Source organism: Bufo bufo, chromosome 4 (assembly GCF_905171765.1).
Source record: "Bufo bufo chromosome 4, aBufBuf1.1, whole genome shotgun sequence".
Classification (NCBI taxonomy): Eukaryota; Metazoa; Chordata; class Amphibia; order Anura; family Bufonidae; genus Bufo; species Bufo bufo.
The window spans coordinates 145,597,576-145,616,440 of NC_053392.1; the positions used below are offsets into that span (position 1 = coordinate 145,597,576).

The 18,865-nt window shown below is 40.0% G+C and overlaps 1 protein-coding gene across 1 annotated transcript in view; it reads right to left on the reverse strand.

The window, feature by feature from the left end:
* Positions 1-18,865, reverse strand: part of CLSTN2 (calsyntenin 2) — a 1,304,869-nt gene that overhangs the window by 383,659 nt on the left and 902,345 nt on the right. Inside the window, exon 5 of the mRNA XM_040428021.1 lies at positions 14,838-14,987. Within this exon, the coding sequence (XP_040283955.1) occupies positions 14,838-14,987 (150 nt within the window). The remainder of the gene's footprint in view (positions 1-14,837; positions 14,988-18,865) is intronic.

An 18,865-nucleotide genomic window follows, 5' to 3' on the forward strand; every position in this document is an offset into this window, starting at 1 on the left:
TTGTGTCCAACTTTAGGATCCTTCTTTAATAACCAGTTTTCTTTTCCTGTCACCACCTAGTATAGGATGATTAGTTAATTCAAAGCCAGAAAACCTCCAGTCATCTACCATTGTGTTCAGTTGGGCAATATTCGAATTCGCAATATTTCACGAAAATGTGGAAGAATGTTTGACATGTATTCGCGAATATTCGCATTCAAGATTAAATCTGCATTGTAAAAATCGCATAAGATAATTTTTGCGATTGCAAAAAATCTGCAATGTAAAAATCGCATAATGCGAAGTGGGTCAAAAATGAATATATAGAACTATATTCTATAGTGCTATACATTTTTTTTTTAGAATATTCATAATTTTTTTCCATCTGAAGTGAACAGTCATTGGCCCACAAGCAGCTTAAGCAGGTAGGAATCATGCCGAATATTCTAAAAAACGAATATATAGCACTATAGAATATAGTGCTATATATTCGTTTTTAGAATATTCGTAATTTTTTCCATCTGAAAACATGATTCCTCCCTGCTTCTTGCTTGTGGGCCAAGTCATTGGCCCAAAAGCAACTTAAGCCTGGAGGAATCATGACTTCAGGTGGAAAAAAATTACAAATGTTCTAAGAAACAAATATATAGCACTATATTCAATATAGTGCTATATATTAGTTTTTTACTATATTCACAATTTTTATCCATCTGAAGACTTGATTTCTCCCTGCTTAAATTGCTTGTGGGACAATAACTCATTGGCCCACAAGCAAGAAGCAGGGAGGAATCATGTTTACAGATGGAAAAAAAATGACGAATATTCAATATAACGAATATATAGCACTATATTCGAAATATTCGTGAATTCTCGAAGTTGCGATATTCGCATTAAATATTAGTAATTTGAATATTCGCGCTCAACACTAGTGTTCAGCAATATATATATATATTTTTTTATTTATTTTTTTCCTATAGAGTATCCCACATTTCATAATTACATGTAGGATGCGCACATTACATTTCTAAAAGATTTGATATGAGCTTACCCAAACATGGTGTTTTTTTAGTAAATTTACAAACGTTACATTGTGTATCACCATATTTAAAGAAACCCTTTTGTTTTTCTTTCTATTTTATGCTTCTATTTTATGTTTATGTGCTACACTGTTGCCAAAAGACCGACCTCTTCTTGTTAGACCCCAGCAATCTCCCTTTACAATTACAGACAGGATTTCACCTTGATTTAACGCTGATAGGTATTTGTAGATAATTTCCTTTATTTTTAAATTGATTGCTGTATTGGGTAGAAAAAGTGGTGGCAGTATCTAGATTTTTATTACTAATTTCTTCTTAAATAAATATTATTTCCGATCTTTCTTTTGTACTGTACGTTTGTACTCTAGGATAGTTTTTTTTTTATCACTGCATCCTCTCTTTTTTAAATAATCACCTATAATCCTGCACTGTTCATGAATGAAATACATAGGTCTGCAGATATATGCTGTAATTGTTGTAACTGAATATGGAAATATTCTGATAGTTTTTATAGATTAGAGGTGCAGGATGTTCAATCTTTGATTCATGTTTTCCTACAATGCTGGTAAGTATGCATCTCTCTAAATGATGTTAGAGGAAAGATGACTTCCCAATAAACTTAAAAATAGAATACAAAAATCTACAACCCAAAAATTAAAACTGATGTTTTTTATTGTAGGTGGTAAATGTAAATGGCACTTTACTTTTAAGATAATGAAACCTAGTATTAGGGTACGACCACACGGCACAGTCGTGATCCCGTCAGGTTTTGGCAATGCAGCGGTCAAGAAGAGTGTGGCTAATTAGCCCACAGCTGCCTTTCATTTAACTAATGACCACACTACATAGTTGATCTTCATTGTTAAAGGTCATTAACAATGAAGATCTGTATATATTTGAAGTCAGATTTTAATTCCACCTCTTGCTACATCATTTATTGTACAATATTTGCCAAATCTCCAAGCATTATTCATACACAATGGATAGTGCTCCAACCTATAGATATGAATTTGGAAGGCACTATTGAAATGTTGTCACAATGAGACCCAACAGTACAAAACACTATTCTCCACCTCTGACCATAAAAAAAGTCATTTCCAAAAGGCCATCTAGAAGACAGCAATTTAAGAATAATACATAATTACACAATCTACAGATAGGTTACTGTTTATATAGCCAACTCAATCTTACTTAAAGGGAGTCTTTCACGCCGAATCACCCTATTAACCTAATAACAGACTTATGTCCACGGCATCCCCCCTATTAAAACTGTGCTTACCATATGTTCCTTGCTATCATCGTTCTTCCGAAAAACACTTTTATTCCGTATGCAAATTAGGCTGTGAAGGTGCCCAGGGGCGGCCTTACAACGGCCGGTGCCCAGGCCCCTGGGTCATTTTCATACCAATCCACTCTCCCTCCGCCGCTTCTGCCCGCCCTTCAGCCGCGTCTGCCCGCCCTTGGTCTCTTCTCTATCCTTCCGTAATCCCGCACATGCGCCGATGACCGCGATATTGGCGCGTGCGCATTGAATGACCACAATCTGACCGGGGCATCAGAGTTTACCGTGCGCATGCGCCGTCCCCGGCCTAACTTACGTTCTTGCCGTGATCACAGCATCAAATGACCCAGGGGCCTGGGCACCGGCCGTTGTAAGGCCGCCCCTGGGCACCTTCACAGCCTAATTTGCATACGGAATAAAAGTGTTTTTCGGAGGAACGATGATAGCAAGCAACATATGGTAAGCACAGTTTTAATAGGTGGGATGCCGTGGACATAAGTCTGTTATTAGGTTAATAGGGTGAATCGGCGTGAAAGACTCCCTTTAAAAGCTTGGATAGACAAATAAAATAAAAAAACGAAATTTCCGTAGATACAAACAATTTTTTTTTTATCGGATCAGGTCATACATGTCAGGTTTAAGCATCATTTAGTAAAAGGAACATCAATCACTAATTTATAAGGACAACTGTAAGGATAGTAACATTAAAATAATAGTGAACCCTTGCAACCAAAGTGAAATATAAAAGAGTTGTCTTGAGTGCTCAGAATTATATACTTTCTGTCAAAATAATTTCATTAGGAGGCTTAAAAGGGTTACTCCATGGAAAATATTCTATAGTTTTCAAATTGGCACCTGGATCTGAACTTTTGTAATGATATGTAATTCAACATTTAGTATAGCCACTGAGTTATTGAATAAAATGCATCTGTACAGAACTACCTGCTGTTTGCTATGGTTTTTTTTTTTATGTCTGTGTCCATGTCCACCTCCTGAGGTGGACACACATGCTCAGTTTCATCTTTCAACTACCACCAGCTGCAGCAGTAAGTGCATGCCACCTGAAAAAGGACACCCCAACCCCCGATCTGCCAGTTTGAAATAAACTTTAAATAAATATTGCAGAGCATTTGAAGCAATGAATGGGGAGATCTCTGGATCCATGTGAAGTACAGGGATGGTTCTAGCTTTGTTAGAAAGAGACCATGCTATAAATGATGTCTGATGACATTAATCATAGGATAAAATTTTTAAAAGAGCAGACAGGGATAAAGTGATAATTTTATGTTCTCACATTTGTGGCCATTTGTAATTAATATAGGACCCCTTTATAGTGAAACAGTTATATTGAACTTTTTTTTTAAAAACTGCATTATTATTTTAATTCTGTTTTAATCCCCATTCCTTATGGTTCTACAAGTCCTGAGGAGGTCACGTATAGTTATGGATAGCACATTATGAATGAGTAGGCATATACTGAAAGCTCTCTGTCAAGAAGGGATACTGATAAGTAGCAAGTAGAGTGATGGTATCTGCTAATATAGTAGCTTCTCCATTTACAGTACATTTGGTCAAGGCCCCCATTTATCCACTAAAACATCTTATGCCTTGTTTGGACTGCCCAATTGTCGAGAAGATTATCAGGAACAAACATTCCTACAAATGCTCATTCCTGATAATCTGCCTATTTAAAGGTTACGCAGATCACCCGATGAATAAGCAAAATTTTTGTTCATTGGGTGAAATAATCGTTCATGCGTTAAGCTAAATTATCATTCTGGGCAGGAGATTGCCCTATCTAAACAGCAATCTGCTGCCAACAAACAATGCAGTTTTATGCAGTAGCAATCACTAGTCCTCATACTGTGGAGGTGAATATGAATACAGCTCTTCAGCTCCACTAACGAGCAGGCGATTGTTGGGAAGAAATTGTACACACCATGAGCATAAAAGGTAAGTCTTGAATTAGACTAAAAATAGTCTTGTATTACCTGCTGCATTATGTAGATAGATAGATGATAGGTAGAAACATAACATTAAGTGGAACAAGAAGCAGAAGGCTCCATCCACAGTGTAGCTGTGCCCAGCCATACTGGTTTTCAGACCCCTACTAATCTGACATTGAAGAACTACATGAAATTGGACAAACCCTTTAACCATTTCCTGCTTTAAACTCTGTAAAAGACATGTCCCAAGGTAAGAAAAATTCTGTTTGAAAATCCTGTTGAAATTAGTCTTGTTGTTAGGCAGTGGTTGTCTACCAACCAGCCGGTCAGACATGACTTAGCAGTTCTGTTCAAATCTAGTGCTTGCAGTAGAGTAGAGAGAATGCAGTTCATCAGCAGTCGTTTCATTTATCACTTCAGACTGTCATATTAATCAGATTTATCTGATTTTGGCAAAAATGTATTATGCGATTATCTCTGCTGTGTACCAGTATCAGTATTATTTACCGCACATTCGTTATCTGGACATCTTCATACAATGTATTACCAGGGATTTATCACATTCATTAGGTCAGGGCCTTCTTTGTTGCTTAAAATACAAGTAATGGTTATATTAATTATATCTCAGACATGCAAAAAAGAACTTTGCGGTGACTACAACACTTTTTCCATAAGACTTTTGCATCTAGTTGTATTGAATTATTGTAGCCGCCATAGTTGACTTCATTTTTAAACGAGTAAGAAGCTTTTTCACTCTTGCAAATCTCATTCTCTTTCCCTAAGCATCTTGTTTCCAGATCATGTATTCTTTACAATAGCGTTGCTTATCTTGGCTCAGACTTCTGTTAAGTCTGTGTGACTCACTGATATATGGAAAACTCAAATTGAAACTGATGAGCCAGTTAAGTTGATTCTTTTGGCCGTAAAATGAAAATTCGCTACGCACATCTTCTGAGGATAGAATTTTCTGAGAGGATTGGTACTGAATGGTCAAAGTGCCTACACACAGACATTGTTCTAAATACAGTCATCAGACATACTCATTGGAGGGATAACTTTTTTTGTAACTTTTTGACACATTCCACTTCCCTTGCTTAAAAAATACATAGCAGTTATGTACAGATGTACCCACCCTTTCCTTTGCTCGATTTTGGTTAAAGACTTCTCATGAAACAAATCCAACACAATATTGTGAGATTAAACCCTTGACAGACTGCAATTCACAATGCAACCACTGGTTGGCCGCACATAGACACATGCAGAATAGAAATCTTGTGACACAATGAATGAGATTTATTAATCTCATAAATTTTGTAAACTTAGATAGACTAGGGGGAATTGACTAAAGTAGTCATGCCATTACTGGTGTTAAAAGGTCACAAATTATGGCACACAGCATATTTGTGCCACAAGCCCCACTCTAAAATAGGACTTAGCAATAGGGGTGGAGCATCTAATGGCCATTCAGATTTACTATAACTCACAGGAGAAATTGGTGTAAGTTATAGATGAAGTCTACGCCAGTCCAGGGATCATGATTGGCATATGGGAGCACCAGTCTTGATAAAAGTCCCACAGGCAGGGATAGACACTGTCATCTAATTGTAGACAAACTATTGGTTGACTTACCTCGAAACTGAATTGTGGCACAGTTTTAGTGCAAAACAGCACATGCTAAGTCACATCCCTTTCCCATGACACTCCACACCCTTTCTTATAAGACCCACCCGTTTTTTCAAGCAAGTTGGAAAAAAGGATGGACAACCCTATTTGCGCTAGTGTGGCATGAATTGTGTAAATTTTCAACAATTTTCAAATAGATTTTATGTGTAACTTGAGCAAATTTAGGCTAATATTGCAAAATCATGCTTAAATTTTTTTGTCAATCTCAAGCCATAAGGAAAGGGAAGTAGCATTTTGGAGAAACCATGCAACATAGATGAAGTAGAGCTGAATTAGTCATTTGCTTCTTTCTTTACAATTAGTGAAGTTACATGAAATAATACAACAATTATGGAATCATATGGAATTATGACAAAATAAAATCTCAGCCCTGCTACATTTGTATCTCAGTCAAAGAAAACTTAACTTTGGTAAAAAGAAATTTGGTAACAACGGTAAATTGCATCTACATATTATCTCTGATTGCTAATCTGATCAAAAGAAAAGCTAAATAGCCATATTAATCAGCTAGGGGGGGTTTGAACACAGTGTTTTTTTTTTAATACCACTGTAGTTTGACAGTATTTTAAGCCTGTTGAAAGCTGGCATTGACAATATTTCAGAGTGGTGCTTGATTCCTGAGACTATACAGTTCAACAGATGGGACAGGTGTCAAAACGTCAATGAATGGGACATCCTGGTACAAAGAAAAAGGAGACCTGCCATTTGGGGCGAATTATTTGCAATAAAAGCAAGCCAAGATCCTGTGTCCTTTTGTTCTTGGTCTGGGCAAAGCTACAAGAAACAGCTCCTAAGTTGATATCAACTAACTGTGACATTTGGTGCTTCCTTACCAAGGATATTCCCAGGACATACACCTGTGTAGAGAGGGACATCTATTGTTCTAAAAGACTTATTAGACCCCCCCTCCTGCAGTGCTTGCATTGTCATGTGAAATGTACCCTGAGGTGACTACAGCTGCTTCATACCCAAGGAACCTATTCAGAGTACATGGATGCCACCTGAACGAAAGTAAAGTCCACTGCAATAAGAATCTATAAGTGACTGATATTGGAAAGACCATCGTAAAGAAGGCCAGAGTATACCAGAGTAAGGGGTGAACCTGTGGGATGTCTGTGATTGTGGATGTGGCTCTAGTTCGTATATATACAAGGGTCAGGGCTGTATATAGAATAGAGTAGTTATAGAACAAGTACCGTAGATACAGATGGAGTAGTTATAGAATAGTGTAGTTATAGATAGAGTCGTTATAGATAGTTTTAGATAGAATAGTTATAGAATAGTTTATCTAAGTTTATCTAAGTTTAGATATATATGTTAATATATGTATAATTACATGTTTTATATTAACCAATGCCTGTATTTACCTAAAGATAGGATATTGAGGGGAGCTTATATCATTCATTTTGTACATTTATTTTTTTAACCCTTTATTTAGTTCTTTTAATTAAACAAGACTTGCATAAGCTGGAAAAACGAACTTTGATTCGTATGCAAATGAGCACTCGCAAGTGCCCAGGGGCAGCATTCACTGTGTTGGAGCACAGGCTGCTCTGCCTTTTTTCATTGTTTCCCCACCCCAGTCTCTGCCTATGCCCGCTCTCCTATTCCTTTGTGTCATCCGTCGGTCCGGCCGAGATCCCACGCCTGCGCACTGCCTCGTCAGGCCGGGGCATGCACACTGCGATGCCCATTGTTGGCACGGCATCGCTTTAACTACTGTGCATGTGCCGGCGAAAGGCGCAAAACCAGCGGCAATGTGGCTGCATCTAGGCCAGAATGGCTTGTCATCATTGAAGGAACTATGAATTCTGAATCATATCAGCAAATTCTTTCCAGCCACTTTGCCATAAAGGCCAGATTGGTGGAGTGCTGCTATGATGGTTAACTTTCTAGAGGTTTCTCCCATTTGCACACAGAATCATTGGAACTCAGCCAAGGTGACCAATAAGCCATTGGCTTCTTGGTCATCTCTCTTGCCTAAGCCCTTCTCCCCCAATTGCTTAGTTTGGTGTGACGGACAGATCTAGGAAGAGTCTTGGTTGTTACAAACTTCTTCAATTATTAATTATGGAGGCCACTGTGTTCTCAGGAACTTTCAGTGAAGAAACATTTTTTTTACAGATTTGTTCCTCCACAGATCCCTGTCTCTGAGCTTTAGGGCCCTCCGAGACATATGGTCCGTGAGCGGGCCATATGTCCCAGAGCGGCATTGATCGTGCACACGGGAGCACACAGCATCACAGATTACAATGATTCTGTGGACAGCTGACCGCCCTGCGGGGCTATTGTCCCGCACTCATACGATATTTCAAGTTTCATTGCAAAGGGCCTATTTATGTCCACCTGAAATTTTTATTTTTCCTCTTTAATAAATTAGCAAATAATCTAAAATTCTGTTTTCACTTTCTCATTATGGGGTAATGAGAGATTAATGTGGGAAAACTAGTTTTTTTTTATTATTTTAGCACAAGGCTGCAACGTAACAAATGTGAAAAAAGTAAAAGGGTCTGAAGACTTTCCAAATGCATTGTATATAGGGAGGAATTTATCACACCCTGCATACCAGAATTCTGTAATTAACCTCTTCCCCACTGCTCACCATAAGTTTATAGCGGATGTTAGATATTTAAATATGGTGCTAGCTTGGGCATCATAGCCACCAGGTGCCTCCTGTCTTAAACAGCAGACACCCAGGGCTAATGTATCAATGTAACATTCTTGGCATATTTTATATTAAAATATAAAAATATTCATCTCATATGAGGAATGGTGCAATTGAAAAATAATAATAAAATCGCTGACTCACCATTTTGTGTCACTTCACCTCCCCAAAAAATTGAATAGAAAGTGATCAGAAAGTCATACACACTCTAAAATGGTATCAACAAAAACTACAGATTGTCTTGCAAAACATGAGCCCACATACAGCTCTGTAAACATGAAAAAAGGTATTGGGGTCTAAATATAGCGATGCAAAAAATATATATATTTTTGTTCCAAAGTTTTTATTTTTTCAGTATTAAAATACAAGAAAAACTATATAAATGTGGTCACTATAATCATACTGACCCAGATAATAAAGGTAACAGGTCAGTTTTACCACACAGGAAACACTGTTTTTTTAATATAACCCCATTCTACTTGATATTTTTTACCAGGTTCCCACTACATTTTATGCAACAGTAAAAGGTGCCATTAGAATGTGCAACTTGTCCTGCAGAAAACAAGCCCTTATATGGCTATGTGAACATAAAAATAAAAAAAATGAAAAATGGGGAGCAAAAATAAAAATATGGAAAATAGCCCGGTCCTGAAGGAAATAAAAAGTATTGGGCTTGTTTGCTAAAAATGAGTCATTTGGCATTTTACACCCCTCACTCCAGTTTTACAAAGAGAGAAGGAAAGTGAATGTGATTAGCCTGTCAAGTTGATTTACATCATATTTATCCACTGAGAATTTTCAGTGTCAAAAATTGTCTCTAGCAAGGTTAGTGGCTTAAAAAAGTTGGTTAATGTTTGAAGACAGATGTATAAGACTTTTATCATTGCATTCTACTAGTTTTTGGTGAAAAATCTTTTTTTTGTGTTCTCGAACTATCATTTGGCTCAGGTGACTTTGGCTTTCTTGGAAACAATCCCACTAGTCCCTACATGCCGCAGATACATTCTACTCCTTTGTTATAGTAAGTATACCTGACTAGGTTATACAGTATGATGCAAATGGATATGTTTTACTGTACACCAATTATCTTCATGCTCTTTTTTTTTTGCATTTGCATATATGCTACACTATTTGATATGTTTAGATTTTATTGGTCACCTATGACAATCATGATGGCATTCCTATATGTGTATATTGTGGGGTTTCGCTCTGGTAGACAGGATTAGCGGACGCAGTATAGAGGCAACAACAAGTTATTTGGATCAAATAGTTCAGTGTTTTATTCACACTTTATACAAGTGACAAAACAAGCAGTCATAGTCAAACAAAAAGTCACCTTGCGGTGTTTGTGGTAATTCACACCATGCGGCATTTCTGCCTCAAAGAGTCCTTGACCATAGCAGCACCAACCTGTTTTCACACCAAACAGGCAGCAAGCCTTCATCCAGACACAAGGCTCCCAGATCCCAACACAGCCCAGCTGCCTATTTAAAGGGATTCTGTCACCAGGTGTCACCCCTGTCAGCTAAACATATGCTGATGTACAGGGCCTCATCACGATTCCTATTGTGGGCTTATAAATGTGATCTGTAGCCTTATTTTGCTAAAAAAACAGCTTTTACTAACCTGTCACTCAAAGAAATAAGGTGCCCAAGGGGATGTCAAGCGATGCAAGGTGCCCATCGCACCCACCGCCGTTTGTGCCCAGCGCCGCCTTTCCAGACTTCTGCGCCGCCTCCTAATCCTCTGTGCCGCCTCTCGCTCTCCCTCCCTCCCCCTCCTCCTGCTGTAAGATCTCGCGCGTGCGCACAGGGCTCTGCCTGATGCGCCCGTGCAGACTTCTCCATTTGGCTTCTTACAGCGAAGTGCGCATGCGCCGCCACTTCGCTCAACCCCCTGTATGACCTGCACTCTGGCGCCAGCCTCTCAGAGCCCTGTGCGCACGCGCGAGATCTTACAGCAGGAGGAGGGGGGAGGGAGGCAGAGCGAGAGGCGGCACAGAGGATTAGGAGGCGGTGCAGAAGTCTGGAAAGGCGACGCTGGGAACGAACGGCGGTGGGTGCGGCGGGCACCTTGCATCGCTTGACATCCCCTTGGGCACCTTATTTCTTTGAGTGACAGGTTAGTAAAAGCAGTTTTTTTGCAAAATAAGGCTACAGATCACATTTATAAGCCCACATTAGGAATCGTGATGAGGCCCTGAACATCAGCATATGTTTAGCTGACAAGGGTGAAACCTGGTGACAGAATCCCTTTTAGGACAGCCAGTTGCTGCCAAAACACGGACCGGCACTTGAAATCCGATCGGATATTTGACCTCACCTGGCTGTAAATCAGCCCAGCAGCACATGCTGGGAGGAAAATACCTGTTTTCCCAGACAAAACCTCTCACTGTGTCACTTTGTTCAACGCTGAGGGGGTGAACACACGCCAGACAGACAGTGTACCCGGGACTGGGCATCCGCGTTTTACTGTAACCGGCCTGCCCTGTGCTCCACTGAAAACTTAAAGTTTTGTAGGGAGAGAAACCATTGGGTGACCCGGGCATTTCTGTCCTTGGCCTGAGAGGGGAGTGCACTCTCTCTCCACTATACTATACCGGGTCTCGGCTGGGGTGAGCTTAAGGCTCAGAAAGACAAGGGGATTCTCCTCCCAGTTGACTTCCTGAGACAGTACAGCACCAAGGCCTACTTCAGAGGCTTCAGCCTGCACTATAAACTCCCTTTTTAAGTCAGGTGTCACAAAAACCGGGGACTCGCACAGGGCCGACTTCTAAGCGGAGAAAGCCTCCTCCGCCTGATCATCCCAGCGAACCATCATTGACTTGTGTACCTTCAAGGGTAGCTAGAGTAGCAAAGTGGGGAATCAAACCTCATGTAAAAGCCCACCATTCCCAGGAATGACTTTATTTGCCAAATGGTGACAGGTCAGGGCCAATTCTGTATCGCCTCTATTTTGTTCACTTGTGGTTTGATGACTCCGCGCCCAATGACATACCCCAGGTACATAGTCTTTTCTAACCCTATCGCACATATTTTTGGGTTAGCGGTTAGGCCAGCTTTCCGAAGGGAGTCCACTACAGCCTGCAATTTGGGTAGGTGACTTTCCCAGTCGGTACTGTGGATGACAATATCTTCCAGGTAAGCCTAAGTGTACCGACGATGTGGATGAAGCACGATGTCCATTAGTCGCTGAAAAGTGGTGGCGGCACCATGCAGACCAAAGGGTAAGACCTTATATTGATACAGCCCCGCAGGAGTGATTAAGTTTTCTCTTTGGCAGCCTCCGTTAAGGGCACCTGCCAGTACCCTTTTGTGAGGTACAAAACAGAAAAATACTGGGCTTGTTTTAACCTCTCCATGAGCTCATCCACCCGGGACATGGTATATGCATCGAATTTGGAAAGCTTGTTAAGTTTTCGAAAGTCGTTACAAAATCACAACGTCCCGTTCGCCTTGAGTATCAATAATGTAGGACTGTCCCTCTCACTTTTTGACTCCTCAATGACATCTAGCTGCAACATTAGCTGCACCTCCTCCGATATGGCTTGTCGCCGAGCCTCGGGTACCCAGTATGGTTTTAATCAGACTTTTGCCTGAGGCTCAGTGACAATGTCATGCTGGATTATGGAAGTGTGTCCAGGGATGTCCGAGAACATATCCGTGTTCCGACTAACAAACTCCCTATTTAGAGGAAAGGCTGTCAGCAATTTTTACTCTGGAAGCCGCTTCTCTTGCATCAGACAGAGGGGCGGGTACCTCTTCTTCTAGAAAACCCGACCGCAGGCTGTCATCTGTACAGGTTTCCCTATCTTTCCATGGTTTGAGTAAATTCACATGGTAAACCTGAGCCGTCTTTTGCCGCCCTGCCTGGTGTATCTTGTAGTTTACATCTCCACTCGAGTACCTCATTGGGCCCCTGCCACCTAGCCAGGAACTTACTGTCCACGGTCGGCACCAAAACCAAAACCCGATCACCCGGGTTAAAGATCCGGACCTGAGCCTGCCAGTTATATACCCGACTCTGGGCTCACTGAGCTGCCTCCATATACTCCTTAACAAGAGGCATCACTGTCTTTATCCAATCTTGCATCTGGGTAACGTACTCAATGACACTTTTATGTGCAGTGGGTTGTTGTTCCCACTCCTCTTTGGCCACGTCCAAGAGACCGCGAGGGTGTCTGCCATACAGCAGTTTAAAGGGCGATAACCCAGTAGAGGCCTGGGGTTCCTCTCGCACTGCAAACATGAGATAGGTCAGAAGGAGGTCCCAGTCCTTCCCATCTTTAGCCACCACCCTTTCCAACGTATTTTTTAATGTATGGTTAAACCGTTCTACCAGACCGTCCGTTTACCATCCGTAGCTGTTTTATGTGCAGCAACTTACAGAGTTCCCTCATCACCTTGGACATAACAGGGGTCCCTTGGTTGGTCAGAAACTCTTTAGGTAGTCCTACTCGGGAAAACATCTCTATTAATTCCTTAGCTATGAGTTTGGCCGAGGTATGTCTCAGTGGCACCGCCTCCGCTTACCGAGTGGCGTAGTCTAGAATGACTAAGATGTGCTGATGCCCTCTGGCGGACTTCGGTACTGGGCCTATGAGATTCATAGCTATTCGGTGAAGTGGTACTTCGATAATCGGGAGAGGTACTAGGGGACTACGGAAATGTGGCTGGGGGCTAGTTATCTGGCAGGTCGGGCAAGACTTACAAAACTCTTCCACTTCTTTGAATATGCGGGGTCAGTAAAACCGCTGTACAATACAATCCCGAGTTTTCCGCAGCCGCTGGTGATTTTTTTGCACTAGCGCACATTGTAAGGTGGTAGTTTTTTGCACTTACATACATTTATAATACGGTATTTATTGCACTGGAGGTAATTTATTTTTGAACTGGCGCACATTGTAAGTGGATATTTTTCGCACTGGCAAACACTTTTTTCTACTGGTGTCTATTAAAAGGAGAATTATTACTACTGGGGGACTATGGAGAACTTGAATACTAGTATGGGAACAAAGGGGGCATTATTACTAGTGTTGAGCGAATCCAGCTTCGGATCACAGATCCGAACTCGATTCAGTCAAATACTTTGATTTTAATGCTGTCCCTTTACAACATTAAATGTATTAGCAGATGTATTGCCTCTGTGTAGGCAAACTTCATTTCACCCGAGGTCAAGCAAGCCTTTGGTAAATTGATTCGATATTTAAATTCTGCAACTTTAAAAACATTTAAAATTTGGAATCCAAAGTCGGGTTTGGTACCGGTTGGTACCTAGGTAACAAACCTGACTTTAGATTCTTAATTTTAAATGTTTTTAATATTAAATTAATTCACTGAAGTCTTGTGCGAAATCGGGTGTAATGAAGTTTGCCTACATGGAAGTATTACATTTTAATGTTGTATGGAGACAAGTCTCAGACAGCATTAGAACATTAGTGTTTGAACGAATCAACTTCAGATCTCTGATTCAAAGCTTGATTCGCTCAAGCTTAATTATTACTATTGGGGGCACTGTTAACACTAAGTGCACTCTGGCAGATAATTATTTATATTAGTGGTAAAGCACTATTACTGTGTTGGACACCCTGGGACAGAATCAAATTAGCACAATTATTTTTGTGGAACATTATGTTCACGCTATTAGTGTCCGGGACACTAATTGTGGGTGCCAATAATTATTGAAGAGGGCACTATGTGTGTTGTACTAGGATTTTGAGGGGGACTGTTTCTGCAGTATTGTATTAGGGAGCACAGTAGGCACAGTACTGGAGGTCGTAGGATGGGGTGTTGAGAAGGTGGGGAGGATTATGGAAAAGTAGAAAACTAAGATGTCTGTTTGTCAAACTCTGCAGATACAAGAGATGGCCGAAAGAAGTCATCATTGTGGTCTGATCCTAATGGAGAAGATGAGGGAAGAGAATGTCTACATCCTTATTCACTATGAAAGTCCTGCTGGCCTTCTTATTTGGGCACATTGCATTTACTTTCATTTTTTGTTCATATTCGTAAACTGAGATATTTCTTGCTTTTGGGATATTATTCCAATACTAGGAAAGACTCAAGACCAGCACAAATCAGTACAAATAAGGTGATAACCACATCAGCACTTATCTTCCTGTAGTAATAATAAAGCCTGGGGTTTTAAGAAACAGCAATCACAAGTGGATATTTAGTCTTGTGATGGGAGAGAAGAACCAGAACTGTATTATGCAGTTTGATCTAAAGGTTTAGAACGTTTCTTACCTTGCCACCCTGGCTTGCACACTGGCTTCACATCTACTTTTACTGTGACCTCCTGAGCTGAGTGTGTCTGTCCACAGTCATATGCAGTGACTTTAATCTCATACTGGTGCTGCTTATCATAGCTTAGTTTATCTGTATTCCTGATGTTACCTTGAAGATAAAAAGATCAGACAAACAGTGATTACTAAAACTTAGCAGGGTTTATTAGTTTTAAAAATGCTGTCAGCCCTGAATTTCACATGCTTTACAATGTCAATGTTGAGGACTTGAATGTGGCATTTTGATGCATGTACAGACAGAGAAAACGTGCTATGGCTTACAGGTTTTTAAAAAGAAAACACATTTAAACGCTTTTTGTTCTATTAAACTGCTTGTTAAGGCCCTCTACAATGGCTGATGATCAGCTGAACAATTATTTGTAAAAATTGTATTTCCTGACCATTGTTTGCAATTGGTTGGCAGACTGCATCTTGTATGCGGGCATAGAGTAAAAATCATTGTTTATTAGTTTCACATCTCCCTGTCTAATCAGAAATGTGCTGCTGACAAATGCAAAACTGTATGAGGATGAATGATCATATCAACAATTGCTTGTCCCTACACAAGTAAACAGCAGATAATGAGCACCAATCGAATTGAGATCAGCGTTTGTTACAAGTAGAAAGTCTGCCCATATAAAAGGACTCTTATGAAGGCAATCTCTTTTTGAAACAAAGACAGCCCCCTCTATCAATTTATAGCTTCTGAAACTAATGGTGATCAGCTTTTCATCTATGTGTCTCTCCAATTTGTTTACTAGAGGTTGGTTCCAAGTAGGAGACCCCTTTAAAAGACGTACATATGCCCTATTAGAACATATGGAAAGGAGTTGTCTCAGTGAGACAACCCCATTATGTTATCAACACCTACAGTATATACCAGATACTCACCGTAATGGTCAAGAGACTTCTAAACTATTCAACATCCATATATTCTTTTCATACAAAATCAATACTAAGGATAACTACACAGTATGGAATATCAAGACATTATATTGATTGTTGCAATCATTAAACGTATCTTACACTAAAGGGCTGTCTCCTAGACAGCCACTTTCTATATAAAGAAGAAATTAATAGTTATACTCACTCTTTCTATTCTTTTTTCATTAGGATCAAGTTAGCAGCTGAAACTATGCACTATGTCTAAAGACATAGTCTTTCTCTCTGAGCAGGAGAAGGTTAAATTTGTAATTTTCTGTTCTTTTATAGGCTGGCCACTAAGTGACAGGCCTCTCCAGCAGTGCCACCAGAACATCCACTGCGAAAGAACTGCATAGCTGAACCGTGGTTACAGCAAAGCTATACCATGGACAAAATGATAAAATAAGACACCAGCCAACTTGAGCACCATTTATGAAAAAGATGATTAAAAAGTATTTAAAAAACATCTGCCTAGATCAATTAGTCCCAGTATAGAGAAATGCTTAATGAGAGCAAAGGATAGACTCCATTTATCGTACAACATGTAAATCAGTTAATACATTTACTGTGAATCTCAAACTTGGCAAACAAAACTTACATCTCTAATTATAGCATGAGGGTATGTGATATGCTGTGTGTGGTAGTAAAAGCTTCAGTCATTTAACCCTTTATATGCACTATCCTGTGATCTCACATTACTCATTTTCGCATTTGACTATTACAATATAAACTCTCATCTAATCATATTGCTTAAAAAAAGAACCTGATAAGTAAAACTTGCAAGCATTTAGTGTGTTAAGTAAATGTTACAAAAAATCAGCAATTCTATTGTCTAAACTAAAAAATTAGTATCACAGCGATAAATATGTGCATGAATATTGCATACTGAATTTTTTTATGGCAGTATTATGGCAATTTATTGTTAGGTTTTTTGTTCTGATTCTATTTTCAGGGACAAAAAGCAACGCAATTTTAGATCCTGTAAAAAATCCCTACTGAATGGATAAAAAATTGACATAGAAACTGATTGTGGCTTAGAAGGAAAGGGGCATGACTTAAGGATCAACAATGGCCCAGATTTACCAATCCTTAACATGGTGTAAACTTACACTAGGTTGTCTAGACAAAAAATAGATTCATCACCTCGGGGATAGATTTGGCACAGGGCTAGGCACTTTTTTTTTTTAGCTCAATACCAATCTTGGCTCACTTTGAGACAGTCTTCTAAGGCAGAAATGTAGAGCATTTTTGGCGCATAATGGCACATATTTGACTATGCCCACATTCAACCCGTTCCCCATAAGGGCTGCTTCATTTTTGAAAAAGTCAGAAAAAAAGTTTAGAAAAACTAGTTTTGAAACACTGCACCAAAGTTTAACCGATTTGAACCACTTTTTAGACAGATTCTAGCTGCAGATTTATTACAATAGCTATAATTTTTACACAAACATCCCGTCCAAAGTAAGCCAACAAATAGGTGGTAGAAACTTAGGGGGTCATTAGTAATCTGAAATGTGCCTAAATTAGGCGTATTTTAGGCGCAGATGGCGGCAAAATAGTTAGTTGTGCCACTATCTGTGAATTTTCTCCAATCACGCCAGGTCTAAAATTTTGGGTGTGGCGTGGGTGGGGAAGAGGATGGGCCTGTAGGCTTGTCTCAGTCATCATTTTCTACGCCTGTTTTAGGTATAGAAAATGGTCTGAATGTAACACAGCTTGGAAGCTGTCTTACACTTAAAACTGCCGCTGGATGCGCCGAATTTATGGAGAGGCCTGCGCCTCTTCATAACTTCGGCTGATCCTCCACCAGCCATAGGGCTTTATTAAGACCGGCATATAAAACATACTAAATGAAAGTGTTTTTGAGCTCCAGACACTTGCAGCATTATCAATTGCTTGGGCATTTCCAATTAGTTCTATACAGAGAAATGAAAAGCCATTCACCTTACAAAGCCCTAGGTGACCAAATTTTTAGCCTACCTCTTGTACAAGCCTTGTTACCACGTACTGGAATGCAAAAGTGAAGGGTTTGTGCAAAAACTACATTTGACAATTTTAGGATCATTCCTTGTGGCTAGACAAATGTCCAGCTACGTAGCTGACATTTAAATGTTGGTAAGTTTGCCCCTTACTTTTATGGCAGTTAGGGCAGATGTGTGATATCACTGTCATAACTTCAAACCCCTCTTGCTTTATGGCAGTGTTACTAAGACAAGATAAGATATAGTCCACCAGAAACCAGAATACTGTAAATTGAGGTAACACAAGAATAACAAAGGAACAATAGTACTGTCATAAACTTACCTGTTCAAGTTCCAGCGACGAGATCTCCAGACTGCGCCAGAAGAGACACGCTGCTAAGCTGTGCCCCTTGGTGATGCAACAGTGTCCTTAGAAACATGATGCAATGCTATTTTTTGCCACTGTAGGCTTGTGCTGGAGGAGACTAGCACTGGGCAGATCTGATCTGCTTAACTGATCTATTCCTGTGTGCTAGTGTTCTGACTAATGGAGTGCCAAATCATGACCTATCAGGTTCAGATCCTGGGACTCGATGCTCTATCTAAACCCCTTCCTGGTTTCTGACTCACTAGCTATGTTCCTGATTCCTGGTTGCATATTTTGGATTCCTAGTGTTTGATCTCAGCTTGTCCTTTTGCAAAGTTATGAAAAATTCAATTTGACTGCTGCACCAAATATCATAAAGAAATTCACTTTGTGGCAAATTACTTTGTCACAAAGTGCATTTTTTTGTATGTAGCAGGCGCAATGACAGGGAACTGTGATTGAGCTGCCCCCCATCATTGAACCCCTCAGATGCCACGTTCATCACTGATCGTGGCATCTGAGATTAATATTGAGGGCTTTAAGGGGTTATTCTCTTAAAAAAAAAAACTCACCTTACCCATTTAATGTGTAGAGGCCACGGTGGCCATCTTGATTGAAGACATTGCTCAAAATCCTGTGTGGTGACGTTATGACGTCATCACTAGGGACGTCGTAGTGACATTATGCGTCATTGCGCAAGAGATTTTGCGCGGGATCTTCAATCACGATTGCAGCAGT